The sequence below is a fragment of the Citrus clementina genome, unplaced genomic scaffold, assembly GCF_000493195.1.
Source record: "Citrus clementina cultivar Clemenules unplaced genomic scaffold, Citrus_clementina_v1.0 scaffold_2, whole genome shotgun sequence".
NCBI lineage: Eukaryota > Viridiplantae > Streptophyta > Magnoliopsida > Sapindales > Rutaceae > Citrus > Citrus x clementina.
In genome coordinates this window covers 5,290,573-5,312,726 of record NW_006262688.1, presented here as the reverse complement: position 1 = coordinate 5,312,726, position 22,154 = coordinate 5,290,573, and the positions used below count along the sequence as shown (strand labels likewise).

The window sequence follows — 22,154 nt, the reverse complement described above, 5'->3', positions numbered from 1 at the left end:
TGCAGTAACTATTTGGAGAATGTTAAAAGTCATTGCTGGCACCAGCCATCTAAATGGCCGGAGCCATGCCATTCAACACGGCCCGCCATTGTTGGTGGTGCCGTGTTGACTTGTTAAAAAAAAAAAGCCAAAATTTTGGCTATATAAAGAGGGCTTCACACCCTCATTTTAGTATCCAATTCCATCGAGAGAGAAGCATTGCTTTCCTTTAGTGTTGAGAATATTAAGAGTTTAATAAACTCTTGAGTGATTAGAGTTCTGAGAGTTTGGGTGTATTGGGATTTTGGGAAGTGAGCTAAAATACTACAATACTTGTAACTCCTTTTCACTAGTAAAATATTTCCTTCTGTTTTCGCCCGTGGACGTAGGCTAAAAGGTGAACCACGTAATTTTTGGTATTCTCTTTTGTGCTTATTCTTTATCTTTTCTTCTAATTTTATTTTAGCTGCGGTCATGCTTTACCCATCAATTTACTAACAGTGGTATCAGAGCTATTGGTTGTATTTTTTACAGTCTGGTACTGTTCACGTATACGGTACTATTCACGTATACGGTACTGTCACGTATACGGTACTATTCACGTGAAACGGTGGGAGCGATCCAAGAATTTTGCGGTGCAAAGTAGGGAATAGTGGTGTGAGTAAAACAACTGTGTGGTTTTTGTACATGTCTAGGAAAGTTCTGTCACAAAGGCGATAAGAGCTTTAGGAGTCTGGGTTTTAAGTGGGACCATTGTGATCCCTCCAGTCATTCCTGAGAACTTTCCTGGTGTGCATTCTCACACATACTCACAAGTATTCAAGGTAGTGCACTAACTTGTGTGTGGTATTTATCAACAAAATGGCGGCAAAGTATGAAATTGAGAAGTTTAACGAAAATAATTTTTCGTTGTGGAAAATGAAGATAAAAGCTGTATTGAGGAAAAATAATTGCTTGGCAGCAATTGGAGAAAGGCCCTTGGAGATATTTGATGACAAGTGGAACGAGATAGATGGCAACGCCATTTCTGATCTACACTTGGCACTTACAGACGGAGTATTATCCAGTGTGACAGAGAAAAATACAGCAAAGGAAATATGAGATACTCTCACAAAATTGTACGAGGCCAAGTCACTACACAACAAAATCTTCTTGAAGAGAAAACTCTATACTCTTCGAATGGCGGAATCTACAATATTGACCGACCACATCAACGCCTTGAAGACTCTATTTTCACAACTCACAACGTTGGGTCATAATATAAAGGAAAATGAACGTGCAGAGCTTCTACTTCAAAGTCTACCAGATTCATATGATCAACTCATCATCAAACTGGCGAACAACAATCCAATGGACAGTCTAATTTTCAACAATGTTGCAGCTTCCGTATTAAATAAAGAGAGCAGGCGGAAAAATAAGGAAAATAGACAAGCAAGTTCGCAGCAAGCAGAGGTGCTATCGGTGACGAGAGGGAGATCAACGGAACATGGCCCCAGTGGGAGTCAAAATCATGGTAGATCAAAATCCAAAAGTAAGAAGAATGTTAAATGCTACAACTGTGGCAAGAAAGAGCACGTCAAGAAAGAGTGTTGGAGTAACCAGAAGAGAAGAGAGGACAAAGAGCCTAAGTCATCAAATGCTCAGGGGTATGTAATAAGTACCTCAAATGATGGCGAAATTCTCTACAATGAGGCAATAACTATTTCAGAAGGCAGAAAATGACTATCTGATGTCTGACTTATAGACTCAGGAGCTATCTGGTACATGACCTCTCGGAGAGAATGGTTCTACACATATGAACTTATTTAAGGAGGATCTGTATATATGGGAGATGATCATGCCTTGGAGATCGCTGGTATTGATACTATCAAAATAAAAATGTTTGATGGTATAATTCGCACAATTGGGGAGGTACGACATGTCAATGCTCTGAAGAAAAATCTATTATCTTTGGGACAAATGGATAGTCATGGGGACAAAACTCATGTGGAGAATGAAATAATGAAGATCGTTAAAGGTGCGCTTGTATTGATGAAGGCAGAAATGATCGATGCTAATTTATTCATGCTTAAAGGAGAAACACTACAGGAGGCTAATGCGTGTGTCGCGTCAAATGGAGAAGAATCAACGATGATGTGGCGTCTCAAACTTGGCCACATGTCAGAACAAGGCTTGAAGATTCTCTCTGAGTAAAAATTGCTTTCGGGGCTCAAATCGGTAAGTTTACCATTTTGCGAGCATTGTGTTACAAGTAAGCAGCATAAATTAAAATTCAGTAGATCTATTGCTATAAGTAAATGCATTCTAGACTTAATTCATTCTGATGTTTGGGAATCACCGGATATATCCATGGGAGGTGCAAAGTACATGGTGACTTTCATTGATGATTATTCCAGAAGATGTTGGGTGTATCCAATTAAGAAAAAGTCAGATGTATTTCTAGTGTTTAAAGAATACAAAGCGTGGGTGGAACTTGAATCTGGTAAAAAGATCAAGTGCTTGAGGATGGATAATGGTAGAGAGTATACAGACGACGAATTTCTTGCTTTCTGTAAGCAAGAAGGTATTCAGAGGCAGTTCACGGTGGCATACACTCCTCAACAAAACGGAGTGGCGGAATAGATGAACAGAACTCTTACAGAAAGATCGTCTGTGGGACCCCACTGCCCACAAAATCGTCATCAGCAGAGATGTTATTTTTGTAGAAGATCAACTGCAAATGAAAGATGGAGATGATGGCATTGTAAAAGAAAAGTCAGAGACTGTGCCGGTATGTGTCGAAAATAATCCAGAAGATTCAGATTCTTCTGAAGCAGCACCAGAGCACGAGGAACAAGAACCAGTCGAGTTTGAGACTCCAGAAGTTCGTCGGTCAACTCGTGAGAGACGACTGCCGGCATGGTACTCGGAGTATGTCATAGAGATCAACGTTGCATACTGTCTTCTAACAGAAGATGAAGAGCCTTCAACTTTCCATGAAGCTTTAAACAACTTAGATGTTGCTTTGTGGATGATAACAATGCAGGAAGAAATTGAAGCTCTACACAATAACAAGACATGGGAACTTATACCACTACCACACGGAAGAAAAGCCATTAGAAATAAATGGGTCTACAAGATCAAACGTGATGGCGATAACCAAGTAGAGCGATATTGTGCGAGATTGGTGGTGAAAGGATATGCTCAGAAAGAAGGTATTGACTTCAATGAGATATTTTCGCCGGTGGTTCGACTCACAACAATCAGAATAGTCTTGGCAATGTGTGCCACATTTGACATACATCTAGAGCAGTTAGATGTGAAAACTGCATTTCTTCATGGAGAACTTGAAGAAGAAATATATATGCTCCAGCTAGAAGGTTCTGCAGAAACAGGAAAGGAGAACTTAGTTTGCAGGTTGAACAAATCTCTATACGGTCTCAAACAGGCGCTGAGGTGTTGGTATAAGAGATTTGATTCCTTCATTATGAGCCTTGGATACAACAGACTCAGTTCAGACCATTGTGCATATTACAAGAGGTTTGAAGATAATGATTTCATCATTTTACTGTTGTACGTGGATGAGATGTTGGTAGCAAGCCCCAACAAAGATCGAGTCTAAGAATTAAAGGCACAGTTGGCTAGGGAGTTTGAAATGAAGGACTTGGGACCAGCAAACAAGATTCTAGGGATGCAAATTCACCGAGACAGAAATAACAGGAATATTTGGCTTTCTCAGAAGAACTACTTGAAGAAAATCTTACGACGCTTCAACATGCAAGATTGTAAGTCAATTTCTACCCCACTTCCTGTTAATTTCAAATTATCCTCAAGTATGTGTCCTAGCAATGAAGTGGAGATGAAGGAGTTGTCTCAAGTACCGTATGCATCAGTAGTGGGAAGTTTGATGTTCGCTATGATATGTACAAGACCAGACATTGCACAAGCAGTGGGAGCAATCAGTCGATACATGGCGAATCCTGGTGGAGAGCATTGGATAGCTGTGAAGAGAATTATGAGATACATCAGACGAACCTCAGATGTTGCATTATGTTATGGAGGATTAAAGTTTACTGTCAGGGGTTATGTGGATTCAGATTTTGCAGGAGATCTTGATAAAATAAAATCCACTACTGGTTATGTGTTTACACTTGCGGGAGCAGCTGTAAGCTGGGTTTCGAAACTGCAGACCATTGTGGCTTTATCTACAACAGAAGCAGAATACATGGCAGCTACACAAGCTTGCAAGGAAGCTATTTGGATACAAAGGTTATTGGAGGAGCTCGGGCACAAACAACAAAAAATTCTTGTGTTTTGTGACAGTCAGAGTGCCTTGCACATTGCAAGGAATCGATCCTTTCATTCTAGGACAAAGCACATAGGAGTTCAGTATCACTTCGTTCGTGAAGTAGTGGAAGATAGAAGTGTGGATTTGCAGAAAATCCATACCAAAGAGAACCTAGCAGATGTTTTGACCAAGCCGATCAATACTGACAAGTTTGTCTGGAGTAGATCCTCTTGTGGTCTAGCAGCAACGTAGGCAATATAACTACGGCGAAGCAGAAAGGAGGTGTGGAGATTGATTGATTCTCAATCTAATCTCCAAGTGGGAGAATGTTAAAAGTCATGGCTGGCACTAGCCATCTAGATGGCCGGTGCCATGCCATTCAACACGGCCCGCCATTGTTGGTGGTGCCGTCTTGACTTGTTCAAAAAAAAAAAAGCCAAAATTTTGGCTATATAAAGAGGGCTTCCCACCCTCATTTTAGTATCCAATTCCATCGAGAGAGAAGCATTGCTTTCCTTTAGTGTTGAGAATATTAAGAGTTTAATAAACTCTTGAGTGATTAGTGTTCTGAGAGTTTGGGTGTATTGAGATTTTGGGAAGTGAGCTAAAATACTACAATACTTGTAACTTCTTTTCACTAGTAAAATATTTCCTTTTGTTTTCGCCTGTGGACGTAGGCTAAAAGCCGAACCACGTAATTTCTGGTATTCTCTTTTGTGCTTATTCTTTATTTTTTCTTCTAATTTTATTTTAGCTGCGGTCCTGCTTTACCCACCAATTTACTAACAGAGAAGCACTACAAGAAATTATATAACATAATCACGGACAAAAATGATTGAAATAAATCATGAAATGAGAACAGTGAGGAGAGAAACATTTACGAGTCAAAAAAATGAAAATTAAAACTTTGACAGTCAATGTTGTTATTAATTCGTAACTTGCTTCATTTAGTTTCTATCTTGGAATAGTCTTGCCACGACAAGGCGACGACGGCGCAACATTAAAGTCGAGGATCACAGTGAATTGACTTTGATCAGTCAAAGTTAATTCAGCAGAAGTTATAAGCTGAAAGCATTTTTCCTCCATTAATTGCAGAGGATTCAATCTAAAATATATGCTGGGACGTGAAGTCCAGTGGGATGTTTCCTGGAAGTTGCACTGACTTATAAAAGTTGAAATCCAACCCAAAATCTAAAATTAATGAAAATAATAAATAAATAAACTCTCACATCCACACGGAGATTTGATCACTCGACTTTAACCTTTTAAGAATGAGGGGAGGAGATTTTGAGGTCGATGAGATGCGTGGTCAGCTCCAGTCAATCAATATTACAACTATTCAAACGTTATATTTTATCAATATTTACTCTTGAGTTTCTTATAACAACTTCGGGTTAATATAAGTTAAATCATAATGCAACTTAACATAACTTAACAATATCCATAATTTCGTTATGTTAAGTTTCTCCTTCTACGCCGCATGTATTTTGTCGTATAGCTTAATATTTTTGTTCTTTTTCCCCAAAACTTGTTACAAGTTACAAAGCTCTTGTAACGTACGACAACTATTTCACAACGAAGTTTTTACACAGGACCAGCACAAGATAGTAAAAACCATGTAAACCTAACAACAAGTTTTGTGAAGATCTAATTAGCCAGCTTGGAAAAAAAAAGTGATTAGTCAAAAAATCCAAGAATCATGTAAGGAAATTAGTTCGCGCCAAGGTTAACTAATGGATATTGAGACATTTGAGCTTTATAAATTAATAATCTCTATTATATAATAGTATTTTATGGTTCTAACTTGGTACAATTGGCAGAGTTAAGAGATAATATTTTTTCCATAGATCTCTTATAAATATTTGTGGTCCCATTCACATAATAAATTACAAATATAATTAGTTATGATATTTTATTAAATAAAATATAACTCTATTATTACTAATTTTTTCCTTAAAATTGTAACTTAGTTGGATCTTATGTAACACCCCAAATCTAACAACAAGGAGGTTACTTACAAATCGTAATCCTTACTCATAACTTTCAAACTGAAATATCTCAAATTTTTATTCAAATAAATCTACAAATTCTTACGTTTAACACTAAATAATCTCTCATGAAACATAAAAATAATAAATGTCTCAAAACTCCAAATTACAAATTCATAACAGAAATAAACTAAAAAGAAACATTAGTCTATTCCTCATCTTATTCAACTACCAAATGAAAATGAAATCTCTAACTCCAAAGCTAAGCACACCTCTCAAAAATGATTTAATCTGCAAAAAGTAATAACGAGGGGTGAGCCGTTAACTCGGTAAGTAAAAACATTCCTAACACACTAGGCCTATCGATACAAAAAATATTGCAAGTCTTCTTTTAATCAAAAACATATTTTATAATTCATAAATTTCATAAAACAAAATATTTCAATTAGATAACATAAATTCATGGTAATTCAGATATCAAAAGAATAACCAATTATGAAAGCAAATCGTATAATGCATACACAGAAAGCATATAGCTAACTCATGTCACATAGTGTCACCTATAGTTCTGGTGACCCGACCAGAAACAGAATCAGAATATCATGTGTACACTCAAAATAGAAACCCAGTACTGGTCCAGAACATATATGTCGTATAATACGATTAGAATCAGAATAACTACGGACAATGAGCCAAAACATAATGACTTATATGTGGTACTTTGCACTATATGTGGAAATTTGCGATGCTCTGGCTCTCAAGAGGTGGCCCCCGTACAATCATAAATAATTGAAATCATACATAAGCACAAAATATTCGTATCAAATTCATGAAAGTCCATAGCAACAATTTAAGCTTGCAAAATATTTCATAGACAAAATTATAAAAGGTAGCCATGTCATAAAATAATTTACATATTGAAAAGCATTTATAAAATATTTTGTTAAAAGAATTTAAATTTGAAAACATTTTCATAAACTGGTTTTGTTATGAAAATTAGTTGATCTTCTAAGTAGTACAAAAACATTTATAATAATATCAAAATCGTTATACAAATCCAGTACATTAGTAATGAAGTTACTTACCTTGACAAAAGAATTTGAATTGGCACACCTTTAAGTCTCGAAGAGCCTCAATCACCTCCAATACATTAAACAAATACAAGATATGACAACTAATAACTTATTCTAAGAACTTGGTTTTTTTAATTCATACCCGTACAGGTCTGATTCTCAGAATTTTAACTCTTAATCTAAAACTCAGAATGACATAATATTCTATGGGACAATTCTGGACATCCATGGGTACATCATGTAAAGTTTTCAAGAGAATCCAATAACAAAAATATTTTCAAAACTATTTATTTCTTAACGAATTCGAAACTGTTTCTCCAGTACCTTAACTGAACAAAACAGGTTCTGAGATTTTTATAAAATCAGATACTAATCAGAAAATTATAAAATTAAAACTGGGAATACTAGACACATATTATAACTTCCATACAAACTTTCATAATTTTTCGAGTTCATTTGATAGTACAAATAAATTTTTAACTCTGATCGCATTGCTGGAATCGCAGTTTTCCAGTGCAGTGGTGTCTATTTCGAAATTACATGTAAAATTGAAAACCAAGTCGAATTTAATGAAAACAAATTCATTCCAGAAGCCCTACATGTCTAAATTCTTTTAACAAGATTTAATATTATAATATTTAATTTAATATTATGGAATTTTGGGCTTTCATTTGGAATCATGCGTGGCCTTATAACCCTTATTAGGGCTTCTCCACCACGCAAACTGCAAAAGTTTTCAAATTACGACAACGGAGCAACCAAACCATGCATCTAGACAGTCATAATTAACAATTGCTCAATTTGATGCTGAACATTGTAACTTATTTATAACTTGGAAGCAAAGAAATAAATTAAGATTGATTGAAATTACAAATAAAATGACCTTACAACAAAGCATTATGAATAAGAAAAAGAATAAAAGATGCAAACACGCATTGCCGAGAAATTAAGATCAGCGCATGTAGCCACTAAATGGAGATGGATTGGGAGGAACATCCACTTCAACAACTCCTTCAAGCATCTGTGAAACTTTCCTCATTGTCGGTCTAAGAGATGGATCCTCTTGAATGCACCAAATGGAAACCATCACAAGCTTCTCTGCGCATTTTATATCATTCATGGCTTCCGTGTCTCCCTCAACCAAATCATCCAATTTCCCATTTCTATAGCAATCAAAAGCCCAATCTGTTAAAATTGCATACTCTTCACCCATTTCGATATCAAAACTTTTCCTGCAGGAAATGATTTCTAGCAACAAAACACCAAAGCTGTACACATCAACCTTTGCTGTGATTGTTGAATTCCTAAACCATTCGGGAGCTACGTACCCTTTTGTTCCTCTTATAGCCGTCTTAATAGCTTTGCTCTGATTCAGTGTCAACAGCTTCGCCAATCCAAAATCGGATATCCGAGCATTGTAGTAATCATCAAGCAATATGTTCTGAGGCTTTATATCACAATGGATGATCTGAGCGCTGCAATCTTCATGTAGGTACAGAAGCCCTCTTGCAATCTGAAATGCAATGTTAGTTCTCAGGTTCCAACTAGGCTTCAAGTTTCCGAAAAGGAAACTTGCTAATGTTCCATTATTCAAGAACTCATACACTAACAACCTGTTCTGCCCTTCATCACAGAACCCCAGCAACCTAACAAGATTCTTGTGATGAGTCTGGCCAATCACGACAACTTCATTCTTGAATTCCTTTTCACCATCTTGAAACACTCTATCCAATTTCTTGACTGCAACTGCAGTGGTACTTGTTCTTGTTGTTTGAATTACACCTTTGTAAACAATACCAAAAGATCCTCTGCCGACTTCTTCCTCAAAGTTATCTGTCGCTTCCTCAAGCTCTTTGTAGCTAAAACAACGCAAATTTGTTTCAATGGTGGCATCGCCTGGATTGTTTCTTATCCATTTCTTCTTATAGATGAAGAAAAAACCAAGAACAAATGCACAAACCATTGCAAAATTCACAAACACGGAGCTTCCCAAGAGTACTGATCCTGTGGCATTCATCATCTTCCTTTTCTTCTTGTCTTCAGGATCCGGAGGACGAGGGACTGATGGAGGATCAGGATCATCATCTTTTTTATATTTGATAAAAGCTTTGCGATTGACACTGCTATCTGCTCTGCCGTTGTTGAGAGGCAGCTTGACCAACCAACAGCTTTCAATTCCAAAAATAGCCACAGCACAGAAACAATCACTCAAGCAAGTGTTTTTGCACTGCACTTCATCATAGGGGCTGAAATGCTCGTAGTCAGACGAAGGCCAATCTGTATCTTTAAGCTCATGAAAATCAAACAATTCTTTGTTATAACCCTGCCCTCCTCCATTACAACTTAATTCAAAATCTGCTTTGCAGCTTCCGTACTTTTCGTTCTCATCAAGCAAAGAATACCCTTTTGGGCATTCACACATTGGCCTTCGATCACCGTCTAAGGTGCAAATACTGTTAAATCCACAAGCACCACTTCCGAATTCTCCTGAAATATTATCACAAATATTTTCAGGCTGAGACCAGACAGCGGACCAGTTTCCATTACCATTCTTTGGATAAAAATATTGCGCGAAAACGCCATCAAAATTTAGAGTTGCTCTATGGTAAAAGTCTGCAGCTGGCACTACTCTTCCTGTTGTAAGATCAAACCTCTGGCTATTTCTTCTCAATATGTACATGTAACCAGACTCATTGAACATCACTCGGTAACCAGAATTTGATGAGTTTGTAGAATCATAAGTACCACTAGTGTAGTAAGCATCGTAGGCAAAATCAGTAGGCAAATTTGCAACATTAAGGACAAGATCACCGTCTTCAAGCAAGCGAAATTGGAACCGTCCTCGTGAGAAATTGGTGTCCGATTTTCGAGAAAAAAGCCCTTGTTCAGTCTCCATCATTTGGCCTGGCAGCAATGTATCTGAAGGATTGGTGAAGCTGTCCCATAACTTGCTGGAGCTGCTGCTTGCAAGCACAAAATTGCCTGTATCATTCATAACGCCAATAGCAACAGTACCAATATCAATTTTAGAGCTCCATACTTGTTTGCCTTGAGGATCATTGAGTACTAGCCCTCGATCAGCAGTAAGCTTTACTTGTGATCCTCTTGGGACAGCAGGATTTTGATCTTTATTGTCTGTGTACCAAACGACTGTTTTTTCAGGTATTTTGTTGTAAAATATTGAAAGCAAGAAGAGACCATTGCTGTTGTTTTCTTCATCAAGCTGGTGAAATCCAAATGCAAAATCACCGGAAGGAGATACCCAGGGAGAGCTATTAGTACCTGCTGTGAGAGTTGCACCCACAGGTACAGTTCCATTGTTTTGGGCAATGGCTAAATGCAAATAATATAGAAGCTGATATAGTAAGAATATGAAGTACAATTTAGCAGAAGCCATTGCTATATCTTTTTGGAAAACACTTTTAGGAATTATATATGGTAACCATAGGCAGAAATGATTAAAGTAAATCATGAAATGAGAACGGAGAGGAGAGAAACAGTTACAAGTCAAAAAATAGAAAGGTAAAATTACATATATTATCCATATGTTAAAGTTGTTATTAATTGCTAGACTTTGCTTCTTTCTATCTTTGAATAATCTTGCCCCGACAATGGGGCAAGCAACCTTAAAGTCAAGGACCATAGTTGATTAATCAAAGTTAATTAAGCACAAGTTATTAGCTGAGAGCACTTTTTCCCGCCATAATTGCATTTCCAGTCCGTCAATGTTTTTTTTTTATAAATATTATATTGAACAAAGTATAAATATTGATAACTACATTCAAAAATATCTGTTGGGACCTGAATCCAGCCTAATATTTTTCAAACGAGCATTAAAGTATCAAATTGAAGTTTAACTGAAATCTAAAATGAAAAAAGAAAATAACATATAAAGAGTTGTGAAACCCTCGGCAAGAAAAAAGAGTTGCATGTTGACTACAACTCAGTCAATGTTACAATCAAACATCACATTTTATCAATTTTTTTTTTGGGGTCCCCATTGCCTTATGTTAAGTTTATCCACCATGTATTTTGTCTTATAGCTTAATTTTCTTTTCCAAAACTCGTCTTACAAGTTACAAAAGACTTATAATATACCACAACGAATTCACAACAAAGTTTTTAACATAGGGCGAAAACCATATAGATCTGACAAAAATTATAGCGAAAATGAATTAGCCAGCTTTTGAGCACATACTGTAAAACGAAATTCATTCATTTGTGTTATGAAATGAAATTAACTTGCTTTATTTATTAAACTTAGTGCGTATTTAATATACCTTATCTAATAGCTACAAATATATATTTTTTTGTTATTCGGTTGTTTTTTTAGTTGAGTTTTTAAAAATTAAATAAGTTATTTTGTCTCTATTAAGTACCTATTTGATATTATTTATTTAATGTTCATAAGTACTTATTTAATTTCATAAGTTTTCATCAAAAAAATTTTAATGCTTTGGTTGTTTTTCAGTAAAGATTTTAAAAATTAAATAAGCTATATATTTTACTTCTACAAGTAAAATCCTAAATTTTGGGCTCTTAAGGTAGAGATTTAAAACTTTTTAAAATGTTTAAATGTTTAAAATATTAATCATATTTCATTTCTTTCATAACATAACTTTAAATAATTTATTTATTAAAATAATTTTATAATTTTTACAAAAGTTTTTATTGACAACCAAACAATTATTATTATTTTTTTTTGTGAAAACTCTACTAATAAAAATTTTACTAATAAAAGCTCTACAATATACTCTATTTAAAAAGATACACCAGACCAAACCAAACCAAACAGCACAAAATCCCAATTGGCCAAAGAATAAAAAGCAAAATATCGAACTGAATTGATTCCGTTCGGCTTGATTTGGATTTTCCTTGAATCCTTATAATCTAAACTAGCTAGTCAATCATATACCCTTTTTCATTCATACGTTTGACTTCGGTTGATGACATAAACATCTTAAAACTTGTCAGGCATGCATGAATATGTGGTTTTTCAACTTGATTAATTATTTCTTTCACTCATTAATGAAAAGTTTTTTCTTCAAGCATGCCCTAATTTCAGTTTAATTGACACGTCTTGCATTGCTTTAAAAATACATAAAATGTGAAATTGGAATTTATTCAGGAATAAAAGTACAAATATCTTTCGGAATTCGGCCACAAAAAAATAAAAAGGGAGTTGGCCAAAATGATGTTGTGGTTAGTATGCTGATTATTGCCATTCTTAGGGTTGAGAAATAACAAGGTTCAATTGATCATCAAACTGCACACTATATATAAGCAAAACCAAACTAGAATAAAGATCAATAAATAACACAAATAGCCATATATATATATATATATAGCTTCATCAAAGATTTAATCGATCCATAGCACAAACAGCCATAATTTTTTAATCCAAGTATTTTTTACCCTTAATAACAATGGCACCATATATCAAACAAACCCTAGTTAAGCAGACACAAGCTAGCATAACATCCATATGCACCATTTATTGATAACAGAATTAAGCATAAATCCCTAGATTCATATGGGCATCATAGTCTCAATCTTGAGATCTTTTAAGGCTTCTTAGTATTGGTGGACTTCTTCTCAAGATTGGCCTTGAGCTTCCTCTTCTTCTCCTCATTAAGCATGTCAGTGATGAGTATGTCACCATCCTCGTTGGCTTCGGATCTCAGATTGTTGTCATCATTACGAACACAGTCCAAGCTCTTTATTTTAATTGCTCTCCCCTTGTGTCGAGGGCGCAGATCATATCCCACCTTAGTCATTGCTGAACATATATGTATACGTCCAATAGTTAAGAAATGCTAGTTTTATTGCTAAAAGAAGGCTGTAACAATACTTTGTGCCAACTATGCTTCAAAGAAATTCATCAATTGACTCATCAAATGTGGTTATTAAAAATTAGTGAATGACAAGGATATGCTCATATATATGAAATCAAGACAATCATGATGCAGGTTAATCTAAAGTGTAAATACGTAATTCCTCACTTCATATATGTACCTAGGTTAATTGACATTGACACATAAAGAAAATCGAGTAATTATGCCTTAATGGACCTGTTAACATAAAGGCTCTATGGGAAGTTTTGCCATTAATCATACATAATAGGGAAAACAAAAATATTAGAAATTAGATTTGAGAGTGAGCAACCACTTCCATATATACTGCCGTATCTGTGATCAATCAATCTGTTCCAAACATATAACCCAAATTCAATAAGGACATAAGGCCTCTCCTATAGATAGTAGCAATGAGAAGATTGAGACCATATCAAGGAGAAGTTCAAGAGCAGAAAGGGAGGAAATAATTAGAAGGTAACAAGACAAGTCACCCTCATAGAATATATTTCCATTATTTTTTCATGCCGACATTTGCTTCTTTTTTACTTTATTTTTACATGACAAAGTGATCTTTTAGCAATTAAAATTTCAAATGAATCCATGTCATAAATCTAATAAATGTGTTTGTTATCAAATGCAGTGTTACTATAAGGAATTCTACTTTTTAATTAACATAGGAAAAAATAATAATTAATTAGCATTTTCTGTTTATGCATGTTTCTATTGATGTATATAAATAGGATAAGATTAAATGAATAATGGATCGAATTCTTTTTTGTTAATTAAACAAACACAAAATACAATTACAATCCCAATTAATTAATATAATCAGACACATAAATCAATAAATATTAATCATTCATGCTTTTAGTATGTAGCAATAAAGTTATTTGATTTGGAATAAGATGAGTTTGCTTTCGCCGAAAGAGGATAAAATGTTTATTTATTTAAAGTATTAAAAAGTTTTTGATTAGTTTATTACGTCATTTATTATGGCGCGAAAACAAAATTCAAATTTTCGCGGCTTAATGAAAATTTTCGATTAAAAAAAAAAAAAAGCAAGAATATATACCTTTCTCATTTGAAGATGAAGCTGTTGCAGCTTGCTCCAGATTCACTGTTGCATTAGCGAATGTTTCTTCCCTATATCATTAAAAGTACATGTTAGCTATTGGTTTAAGCTATGATGGATATTTTATCTTCTTGTATTTCAAAATTCTGAACCGATGGTTGGTTCACTTCCTACAAAAAATTCCTCAAACATTGTTTTTTAGAATTTGCTGAACAATAAGGTAATAGTACTAATTTTACAGATTCATGCAACCATAGATCGTAATCTTATTCACTTTAAAAAATGTAAAATGAAAATAAAATAGAACTTGAGTATCAAAAAATTACTTTTGATTATTGGCCAAGGAATTGGATTTCTCTTTATCTGAATCTTCTGGTCCACCAGCATCTTTGTTGGCCTATGCAATAGAGTTAAAAATATATGAAAGAAATTAGTACATGCAAATTTTTAATAACATACTTATCATCAATTGTTGCATGCGAAAGATCTTCAAAGATCTTTATGGTTTGATACCCAGATATATATGAATCAACCCCATATGATTGATAATCTTTGATGATCTGATCAAAATGTTATCAAAAATGAGCTTAATTCAGAAAATAAAAATAAGATCTTTGGACTGCAAATTAAGATAAAAAGAGAGAAGAGAGATGTAAGGCCAGAAGGGCAAAATCTCCAGAAACAACCATTGTTTGGCTTGAATTTGCTTCAATCAATTGCATATTCTCTTGATTGCTGCTTGAATTCCCCTCATCAGAGGCACGAGGCTGCTGCATGTTTGGTTGTGGCACAGAAATTTGCACGTCACTGTACTTTTTCACTGACAATTCTTTGAGTTTCTCTTTGTCCACCACATTAAAGTACAGTACTTCAATCTCCCCTAATTCATGTGATGATGAATCAGATGGAGTACCAGAGTGCTCCATTGCAAATCTGTCACGGTTTCTCATCCTCATTTTGCAATTACACTAAAATTATTATATTGCTATCAATTTTGTTCTGAATATTATAAGTAAAAGTGAGAGAAAAGTTGATAAGTTTTGATGTAATGATACGGGGGTAACGGTTTCTTCTCTCTTTCGTTTGTATTTATTATTTTGTGGCAACAGCTTATTTGGTAATGATTTTTAACAAGTGTTACACTATTAGAGCCGCCATGTATGAACAAAGCTCACAAATAGTTAACCTTCCAAAATAAAAATGCACAAGCCTTTTATTTTATTTTCACATTGCAACGAAATTAAAATTAACAAAATAAGAACTAATTTCATTTTCTCTACTAATCGCATTTTCTCATAAGTCTTTATTTTATATATGTTTATTTAAATTCCCATAAGTTATGTAAAATGCGATGATTCGCATGTATGTCTAATTAAGTTTTTAACGTACTAAGCAGTGGCAAAGTTAGGAGCTAACTTTAACTCGGACTCAACTAAAATAATATTTCCAAAAAAGAATTTTTTTTAACGTCAGCAGCTAAATCCGAACATCAAGTCTTTTTTATACCAATTTAAAATTTATTAATTATTTGAGTTCATACTGCGCGGTGTGATTTGAACATCAAATCTTTCATATACTATCTAAAAGATTTTACTAATTTAACAAAATATTAGCACCCACAGAAACGTTTTCAGTCGACTTGATGATTTTTGTGCATCTAAAAACTTGTCAAGCATGCACGATTAGTGATTTTCCAACTTAGCTATATCATCCGCATGAGTTACACTTGGTGTATGATCTACGGGCATCGTGTACAGGTGAGTATGAGTGAAACAAAATTTTTACTCAAGCGTGTCCTACTTTTTTATTTGAACGTAGATTTTCTAAATGTGGCAAGAAAATCCAAACAAAGGATAAATCTTGAATGGAAAAAACAAACTGCAATCTGCATGTTAGGAAAGTTCATTATTGCAGGTGATTCGGTTTTTGATGGACTATTACAATACTCGTACTAAGTAAATTTGAATTATTACTGATCTGTAACATCTTATTTTGCGAAAGTAGAATTTTAGGATTTGTCATGTTTCATGGAACCATAACGCACTTAGCTGCAATGATGTAAGACAATTGGTAATTTTGAAAGGATGGAAGAATTTCCACAACATTTGAACTGTTATCTTTAAATTGTACTCACCTAAAATAATGAGATTTTATTTTAGAAAAATGATTAAAGCATAAATGGAGTTCTAATGATGCGACATTTATTTAAGAGTCATATGAATGTTGTAACCTCTTATTATATTCTGAAATATACATAAAATATTTTGACACCCGTATTCTAATCCTATTCCTCTTATACACCCTTAAAATTTTAACCCTGAAGCATGTCTACAAACTGAAAATATAGTCACGACATTCCTATGAAATGTACACAGAAGGATAATGGCATGGGCCAAGGGAGGGCATACTCTCAGCGAATAGAGACATGCTGAGCTGAGTATCTGACACATTAAAACATTCATTCCAAGTACAAAAGATAATGTGATGAGTTGAGGACGACTCACAAAATATTATATAGTGACTGGCTAGAGCTTAAGTTTTCCTTGGCCTCCTCCTCTTACGCATCTGCTTCACTTCGTTCCTGTAGATACCAATCAGACTTCTGTTTCCAATTATGACATAAATGCACCAGCACACACCACCAAGGACAAAGAGAGTACCCGCTTGTCGATTGATTTATGCTCCCTCTTTGGCCAACCTCTCTTTGGCTTTTGCTTCTCATCTCCGACAAGTTTTGGTCTGTCACCCCTTTGTTTTTCCAGTTTGCCACAACTTACAAAATGGTATTGAATGTTGTGGTAAAGAAGAGAAGGTACAAAAATAGAATATTTTAAGCACTTGTAAGCAAGACATTTAAAACTCATAATATTTTAAAGCCAATGTCTATCATTTAAAACTCATATGGTGTCTTTTTATTCTGGGGTAATCTAATCACCACATAAATTACAAAATTTGTCAAATTACGACAACGGAGCAACCAAACCACGCATCTAGACAGTCAAAATTAACAATTGCTAAATGTGATGCTGAACATTATAACTTTTTTTTTATTAAACAACCACTAAAAAGGTGGGGGGTTAGGCAGGACCCATACCTGTCATATAAATCAAAATAGAAGTAATTACATAAGGAGAATGATAAAACCCAAAACCTCTTAAAATACAAGTAAATACATAAGAATAAAAGAAAAAAACAAACCATCAATTGAAATAATAAACTAAAAACTTATCGACTGATATGAGGAAAAGTTTGTGCATCTAAATGGAGAATGCCAGATAAGCTCGTAAATAGATCCTGAGTACACAAGAAAAGTCGGCTAACCCGAACATTGTAACTTATTCATAACTTGGAAGGAAAGAAAGAAATTAAGATTGATTGAAATTACAAATAAAATGACCTTACAACAAAGCATTATGGATAAGAAAAAGAATAAAAGATGCAAACAAGCATTCCCTAGAAATTAAGATCAGCGCATTTAGCCACTAAATGGAGATGGATTGGGAGGAACATCCACTTCAACAACTCCTTGAAGCATCTGTGAAACTTTCCTCATTGTCGGTCTAAGAGATGGATCCTCTTGAATGCACCAAATGGAAACCATCACAAGCTTCTCCACAAATTTTATATCATTCATGGCTGAAAAATATTTGAGATGCTTGAATATGGTGAAAATAGTAATTGTTTTTGTTATTTGTGCAATTCTTGAATTTTACAAATATATAAAGACGTTCAAGATGTTGTACAAGGAAAGACAATATTTACAATAATTATAATAATCAACTAGCTGTTGTGATGAATCCACCATGACATGTGCTGCTATATTTTCCATCAATTATGGCTTAGACGAGATGTTGGAAATCCTCTTGCCATGGTAGTACAAGCTACCATATTTGTTGCTTGTGACTTATCAGCCCCCCTCAAGCTAGGCAGTGTCATGCGATGAACGCCTAGCTTGGTTCGTAGCGTGAGAAATTGATGCTTCCCCAAAGGTTTTGTAAGAGTGTCTGCAATCTGAAGATGAGAAGGCACATATCGTGTAAATAATGACCCTTTAGCGACCTTCTCACAAACAAAATGCACGTCAAGCTCAATATGTTTCATTCTAGCATGAAACACTGGGTTCTTAATCATATGAATTGCACTCAAATTGTCACAGAGAAGCGTGGGTGCTTTCAGAATACATAACCCAATGTCATTAAATAGATATGTGAGCCATGTTAACTCGGCAGCGGCAAGGGCCATGGACCTATATTCGGCTTCGGCATTTGAGCGAGAGATTGTGTGTTGTTTCTTGGAGCTCCAAGAGATACAATTGCTTCCAAGATAAATGCAAAATCCTGTTGTACTTCGTCTCGTTATCGGACATCCAGCCCAATCGGAATCGGAAAAGGCATAGAGCTTGAGAGAGCTTTGAGACAAAAATCTAAGGCCAAAGTCAAGGGTACCTTTACGGTAACGAAGGATCCTTTTCACGTCCTTGAGGTTGGCTTTTGTTGGCGCTTGGAAGTGTTGAGAGACTCGATTGACACCAAATGTGATATCGGGCCTTGTGTAGGTGAGATATTGAAGGCTTCCAACAAGGCCTCTATATTCGGTCGCATCCACAGGTTCATTATCATCCGAACACAGTATTGATCGTATAGCCATCAGCGTGTTAATAAGAGAACAATCATGAATTCTTGCCTTGGAAAGAAGGTCTTTAGTGTACTTCGCTTGAGATAGAAAGATGCCATGCGTGAATTGTTGAACTTCAATGCCTAAGAAGTAATGTAGGTTGCCAAGATCTTTTAAAGCGAACTTTGAGCTCAGATTGTTGATGATTGATTGAATTTCCTTCTTATTATTTCATGTAATGATCACATCATCAACATAAATTAATATAAGTATAAGAATGGATTTGTTATTAAATATAAATAAAGAGCTATCAGCTTTGCTACTAGAAAATCCAAGAGAAATTAAGGCTTGAGAAAGACACTCGAACCACGCTCTAGGTGCCTGTTTCAGGCCATAGAGTGATTTTTGAAGCTTGCAAACATATGCTGGACGACGTGAATTGCGAAACCCGGGAGGCTGCTCCATGTAGACAATCTCCTTTAATAGTCTATGAAGAAAAGCATTGCAAACATCCAGCTGCTTGATAAGCCATTTTGAGCTCACAGCAATTGCAAGGATAAAGTGAATAGATGTGGCCTTTATAACGGGACTGAAGGTTTCATCGAAGTCGACTCCTGGAACCTGTGTGAATCCCTTAGCAACTAATCGAGCTTTATAGCGATCAATGGTTCCATCTTCTCTCTATTTGATACGATATACCCACTTCGATCTGATGACATTAACATTGTTAGGCGCGACACAAATACCCGTGTCTGATTTTGATGCAATGCTTGAAACTCTTCTTTTATAACTTGAGTCCAAAGTGGATTCTTTAAGGCAGTTTTGAGTGTTTTGGGTTCAATTTCTCTACTATGGCTGGCTTGAAGGGCTAATTTAGGATTTGTTTGAGTTTATTGCGTGTCATCATGGGATTAGTATTTAGGCTATGCGGTTTTGCAGCTGTGTTTGGTATCTTAAGTTCCACAAATAAGCGATTGGATATGTCAGGATAATCTGATTGTGAATTTCAGGCAGGGCTGTTGTCTGTATTTCTGGACAAATTAGGTGGTTCAGTTGCATGTGAACTACTAGAATTTGAATCATTTGTAGTCAAAGGTTGCATTGCATGTGGAGACTCCAAAATATTTGGAATTGCTTCTGACTTGTCGAGTGGAGTTGCTGAATTCAAATTGTCCTCTAAATTGTCTTGTGGGAAATCTAAAATAATTGGAGAAGTGGCATTTGAGTTGTTGTCCAAGTTCACATCCTTGTGGGGCATGAATTGCACATGTGGTGTTGATATTGTAGCACCTTTACAATTGTTTACTTTGACAACACGTGAATCATTAAGATTCTCACAATTGGGAGAATTCTTTGGGAGCCACTCATCTTGTTGAGGGAAGGTGGTCAATGTACTATGTTCCTGCACATTAAAAAAATGATGTTAATTTTTTAAATGGTAAATAATTTTCATCAAATACAACAAGCCTTGATATATATACACGATTAGTCTTAGGTTGTAGACAACGATATCCTTTATGGAGGGGACTATAGCCTATGAAAACACATGGATATGATTTTTTATCAAATTTTATTTTACTGTAATCTCGAAGATAAGGAAAACATCTACAACCTAGGACTTTTAACCCTCTATAGTCCGGTAATTTTTTGAAAAGAATTTCATAAGGGCTTTTATTTTTTAAAGGTGAAAGAGGCAGCCTGTTAATGATATAAATGGCTGCAAGAAAAGAATCCACCCATAATTTGAGTGGCAAAGAAGCATGAAACATCATCGTCAAGGCTGTCTCATTGATGTGCCTATGCTTTCTCTCAGCAACACCATTTTGCTTCGGAGAGTATGGACAAGAAATTTGTCTTGTGATGCCGTAATTTTCAAGATGTTTAATGAAGGCCGTAGAATTAAATTCCCCTCATCCATCGCTTTGAAATATTGTGATCTTTTTGTCCAATTGTGTTTCAACTAGTTTCTGAATTTCAAGAAGCACTTCAAGAAATCAGATTTTTGTTTTAAGGGATATAACCAACTAAAACGCAAATAATCATCTACAAATAATATATAGTAACGAAAATGTTGAGTAGAAGTAATGGGAGCTAGATCCCATATATCACAATGCACTTTTTGTAAAGGAAAATCTGCTTTATTATTAGATAAAGTAAAAGATTTCCTACAACTCTTGCCTAATTGGCAAGAAACACAAATACGGGGTGCTTTAGACCAACTAGAAAAGTCAATAAAATCATTGCGTTTTAAGGCCTCCAAGATTTTAGGATTGGCATGGCCAAGCCTCTTGTACCATAAACTAAAACCGCTAGATTCTCCTTGAATTGCATTGAAGGCAGCATGAAAGTCTCTTTCCAATGTGTATAGCTTCCCTTTCTTACTCCCCTTTGCCAGAACTTTGTTTTCCTTGCTCTTCACAATAAAACCATCAGTGTTAAATTCAAAAACACATTTAATATCATCAATGAGTTGGCCAACTGATAAGAGATTCTTTTTGAGTTTTGGAACAACTAAAATATTATTCAAGTGTAAAGAACCATGATTTGTATTTAAAGAAGCAGAACCAATATGTGAAATATTTAAATCTTGACCATTGCCGACAATTATTTTGTCATTACCTCTATACGGCCTTACATGATCAAGATTACGTGTGTTATTTGTCATGTGTGATATTGCTCCAGAATCCACATAGAACTGTTGATCATTATTTTCTTGAAGATTCATGGCAGCTAGGGCCTGTGGATCCTCTTCATTGTCATAGTCGTATCTGTACCAACATTCAGCAGCACTATGTTTGTGTTTGTGACAGATTTGGCAAATAACTTCTTCATCTGAGGTATTATTTTCTTTATTTGGTTTTTGAGGCTGCTGTTGTGGTTTACGATTGTTGCCATTGTAATGGTTGTAGTTGTTGGGGTAATTTCTTCCCCCCTGAGTTTCGTTGAGATCCTCTACCTCGGTATGGAGGTCTTCCACTTCTTTGATTTCTGCCTCTTCCACGTTGACCAAAGAAGGCTTGGTTTTGATTTGTGCTAAGTCTAGCTTCTTCATCTTTTTCTACGATCACAGTATGTTCATGGTTTTGGAGAGCATTGATGAATTGTTTAAGGCTGGGATATGGAGGTTTAGTGAGCATTGCAGTTTTGAAGTCAGCATATTTGGGACCTAAGGCTTTTGCAATTTGAAAAATCTTGTCATCATCGTTCATTGGTTTTCCAATGGCTGCCAACTTGTCGCAAAGGCCCTTGAATTTCTTAAGAAATTCGATCAAGCTTGGAAGATCATTTCTTTAGAGAATAAAGGCT

At 35.2% G+C, this 22,154-nt stretch overlaps 1 protein-coding gene across 1 annotated transcript; it reads right to left on the bottom strand.

The window, feature by feature from the left end:
• Positions 1–8,259: 8,259 nt before the first annotated feature.
• Positions 8,260–10,625, bottom strand: LOC18053031 (G-type lectin S-receptor-like serine/threonine-protein kinase LECRK3). Its single transcript, XM_024190666.1, has 2 exons — positions 10,402–10,625; positions 8,260–10,267 (listed from the first exon to the last, which is right to left on the bottom strand). Exons 1-2 carry the CDS (start codon positions 10,623–10,625, stop codon positions 8,260–8,262), a joined length of 2,232 nt encoding a protein of 743 aa, XP_024046434.1.
• Positions 10,626–22,154: the final 11,529 nt, after the last annotated feature.

What these genes read in the sequence shown, in the direction of transcription:
- LOC18053031 (XM_024190666.1), bottom strand. Translation starts at nt 10,625, where the DNA reads ATGGAACTGTACCTGTGGGTGCAACTCTCACAGCAGGTACTAATAGCT. An exon ending in CTGTCCCAAGAGGATCACAA is followed by an intron (nt 10,268 to 10,401) that starts GTAAAGCTTACT and finishes GCTTGCAAGCAG; the next exon opens with CAGCTCCAGCAAGTTATGGG.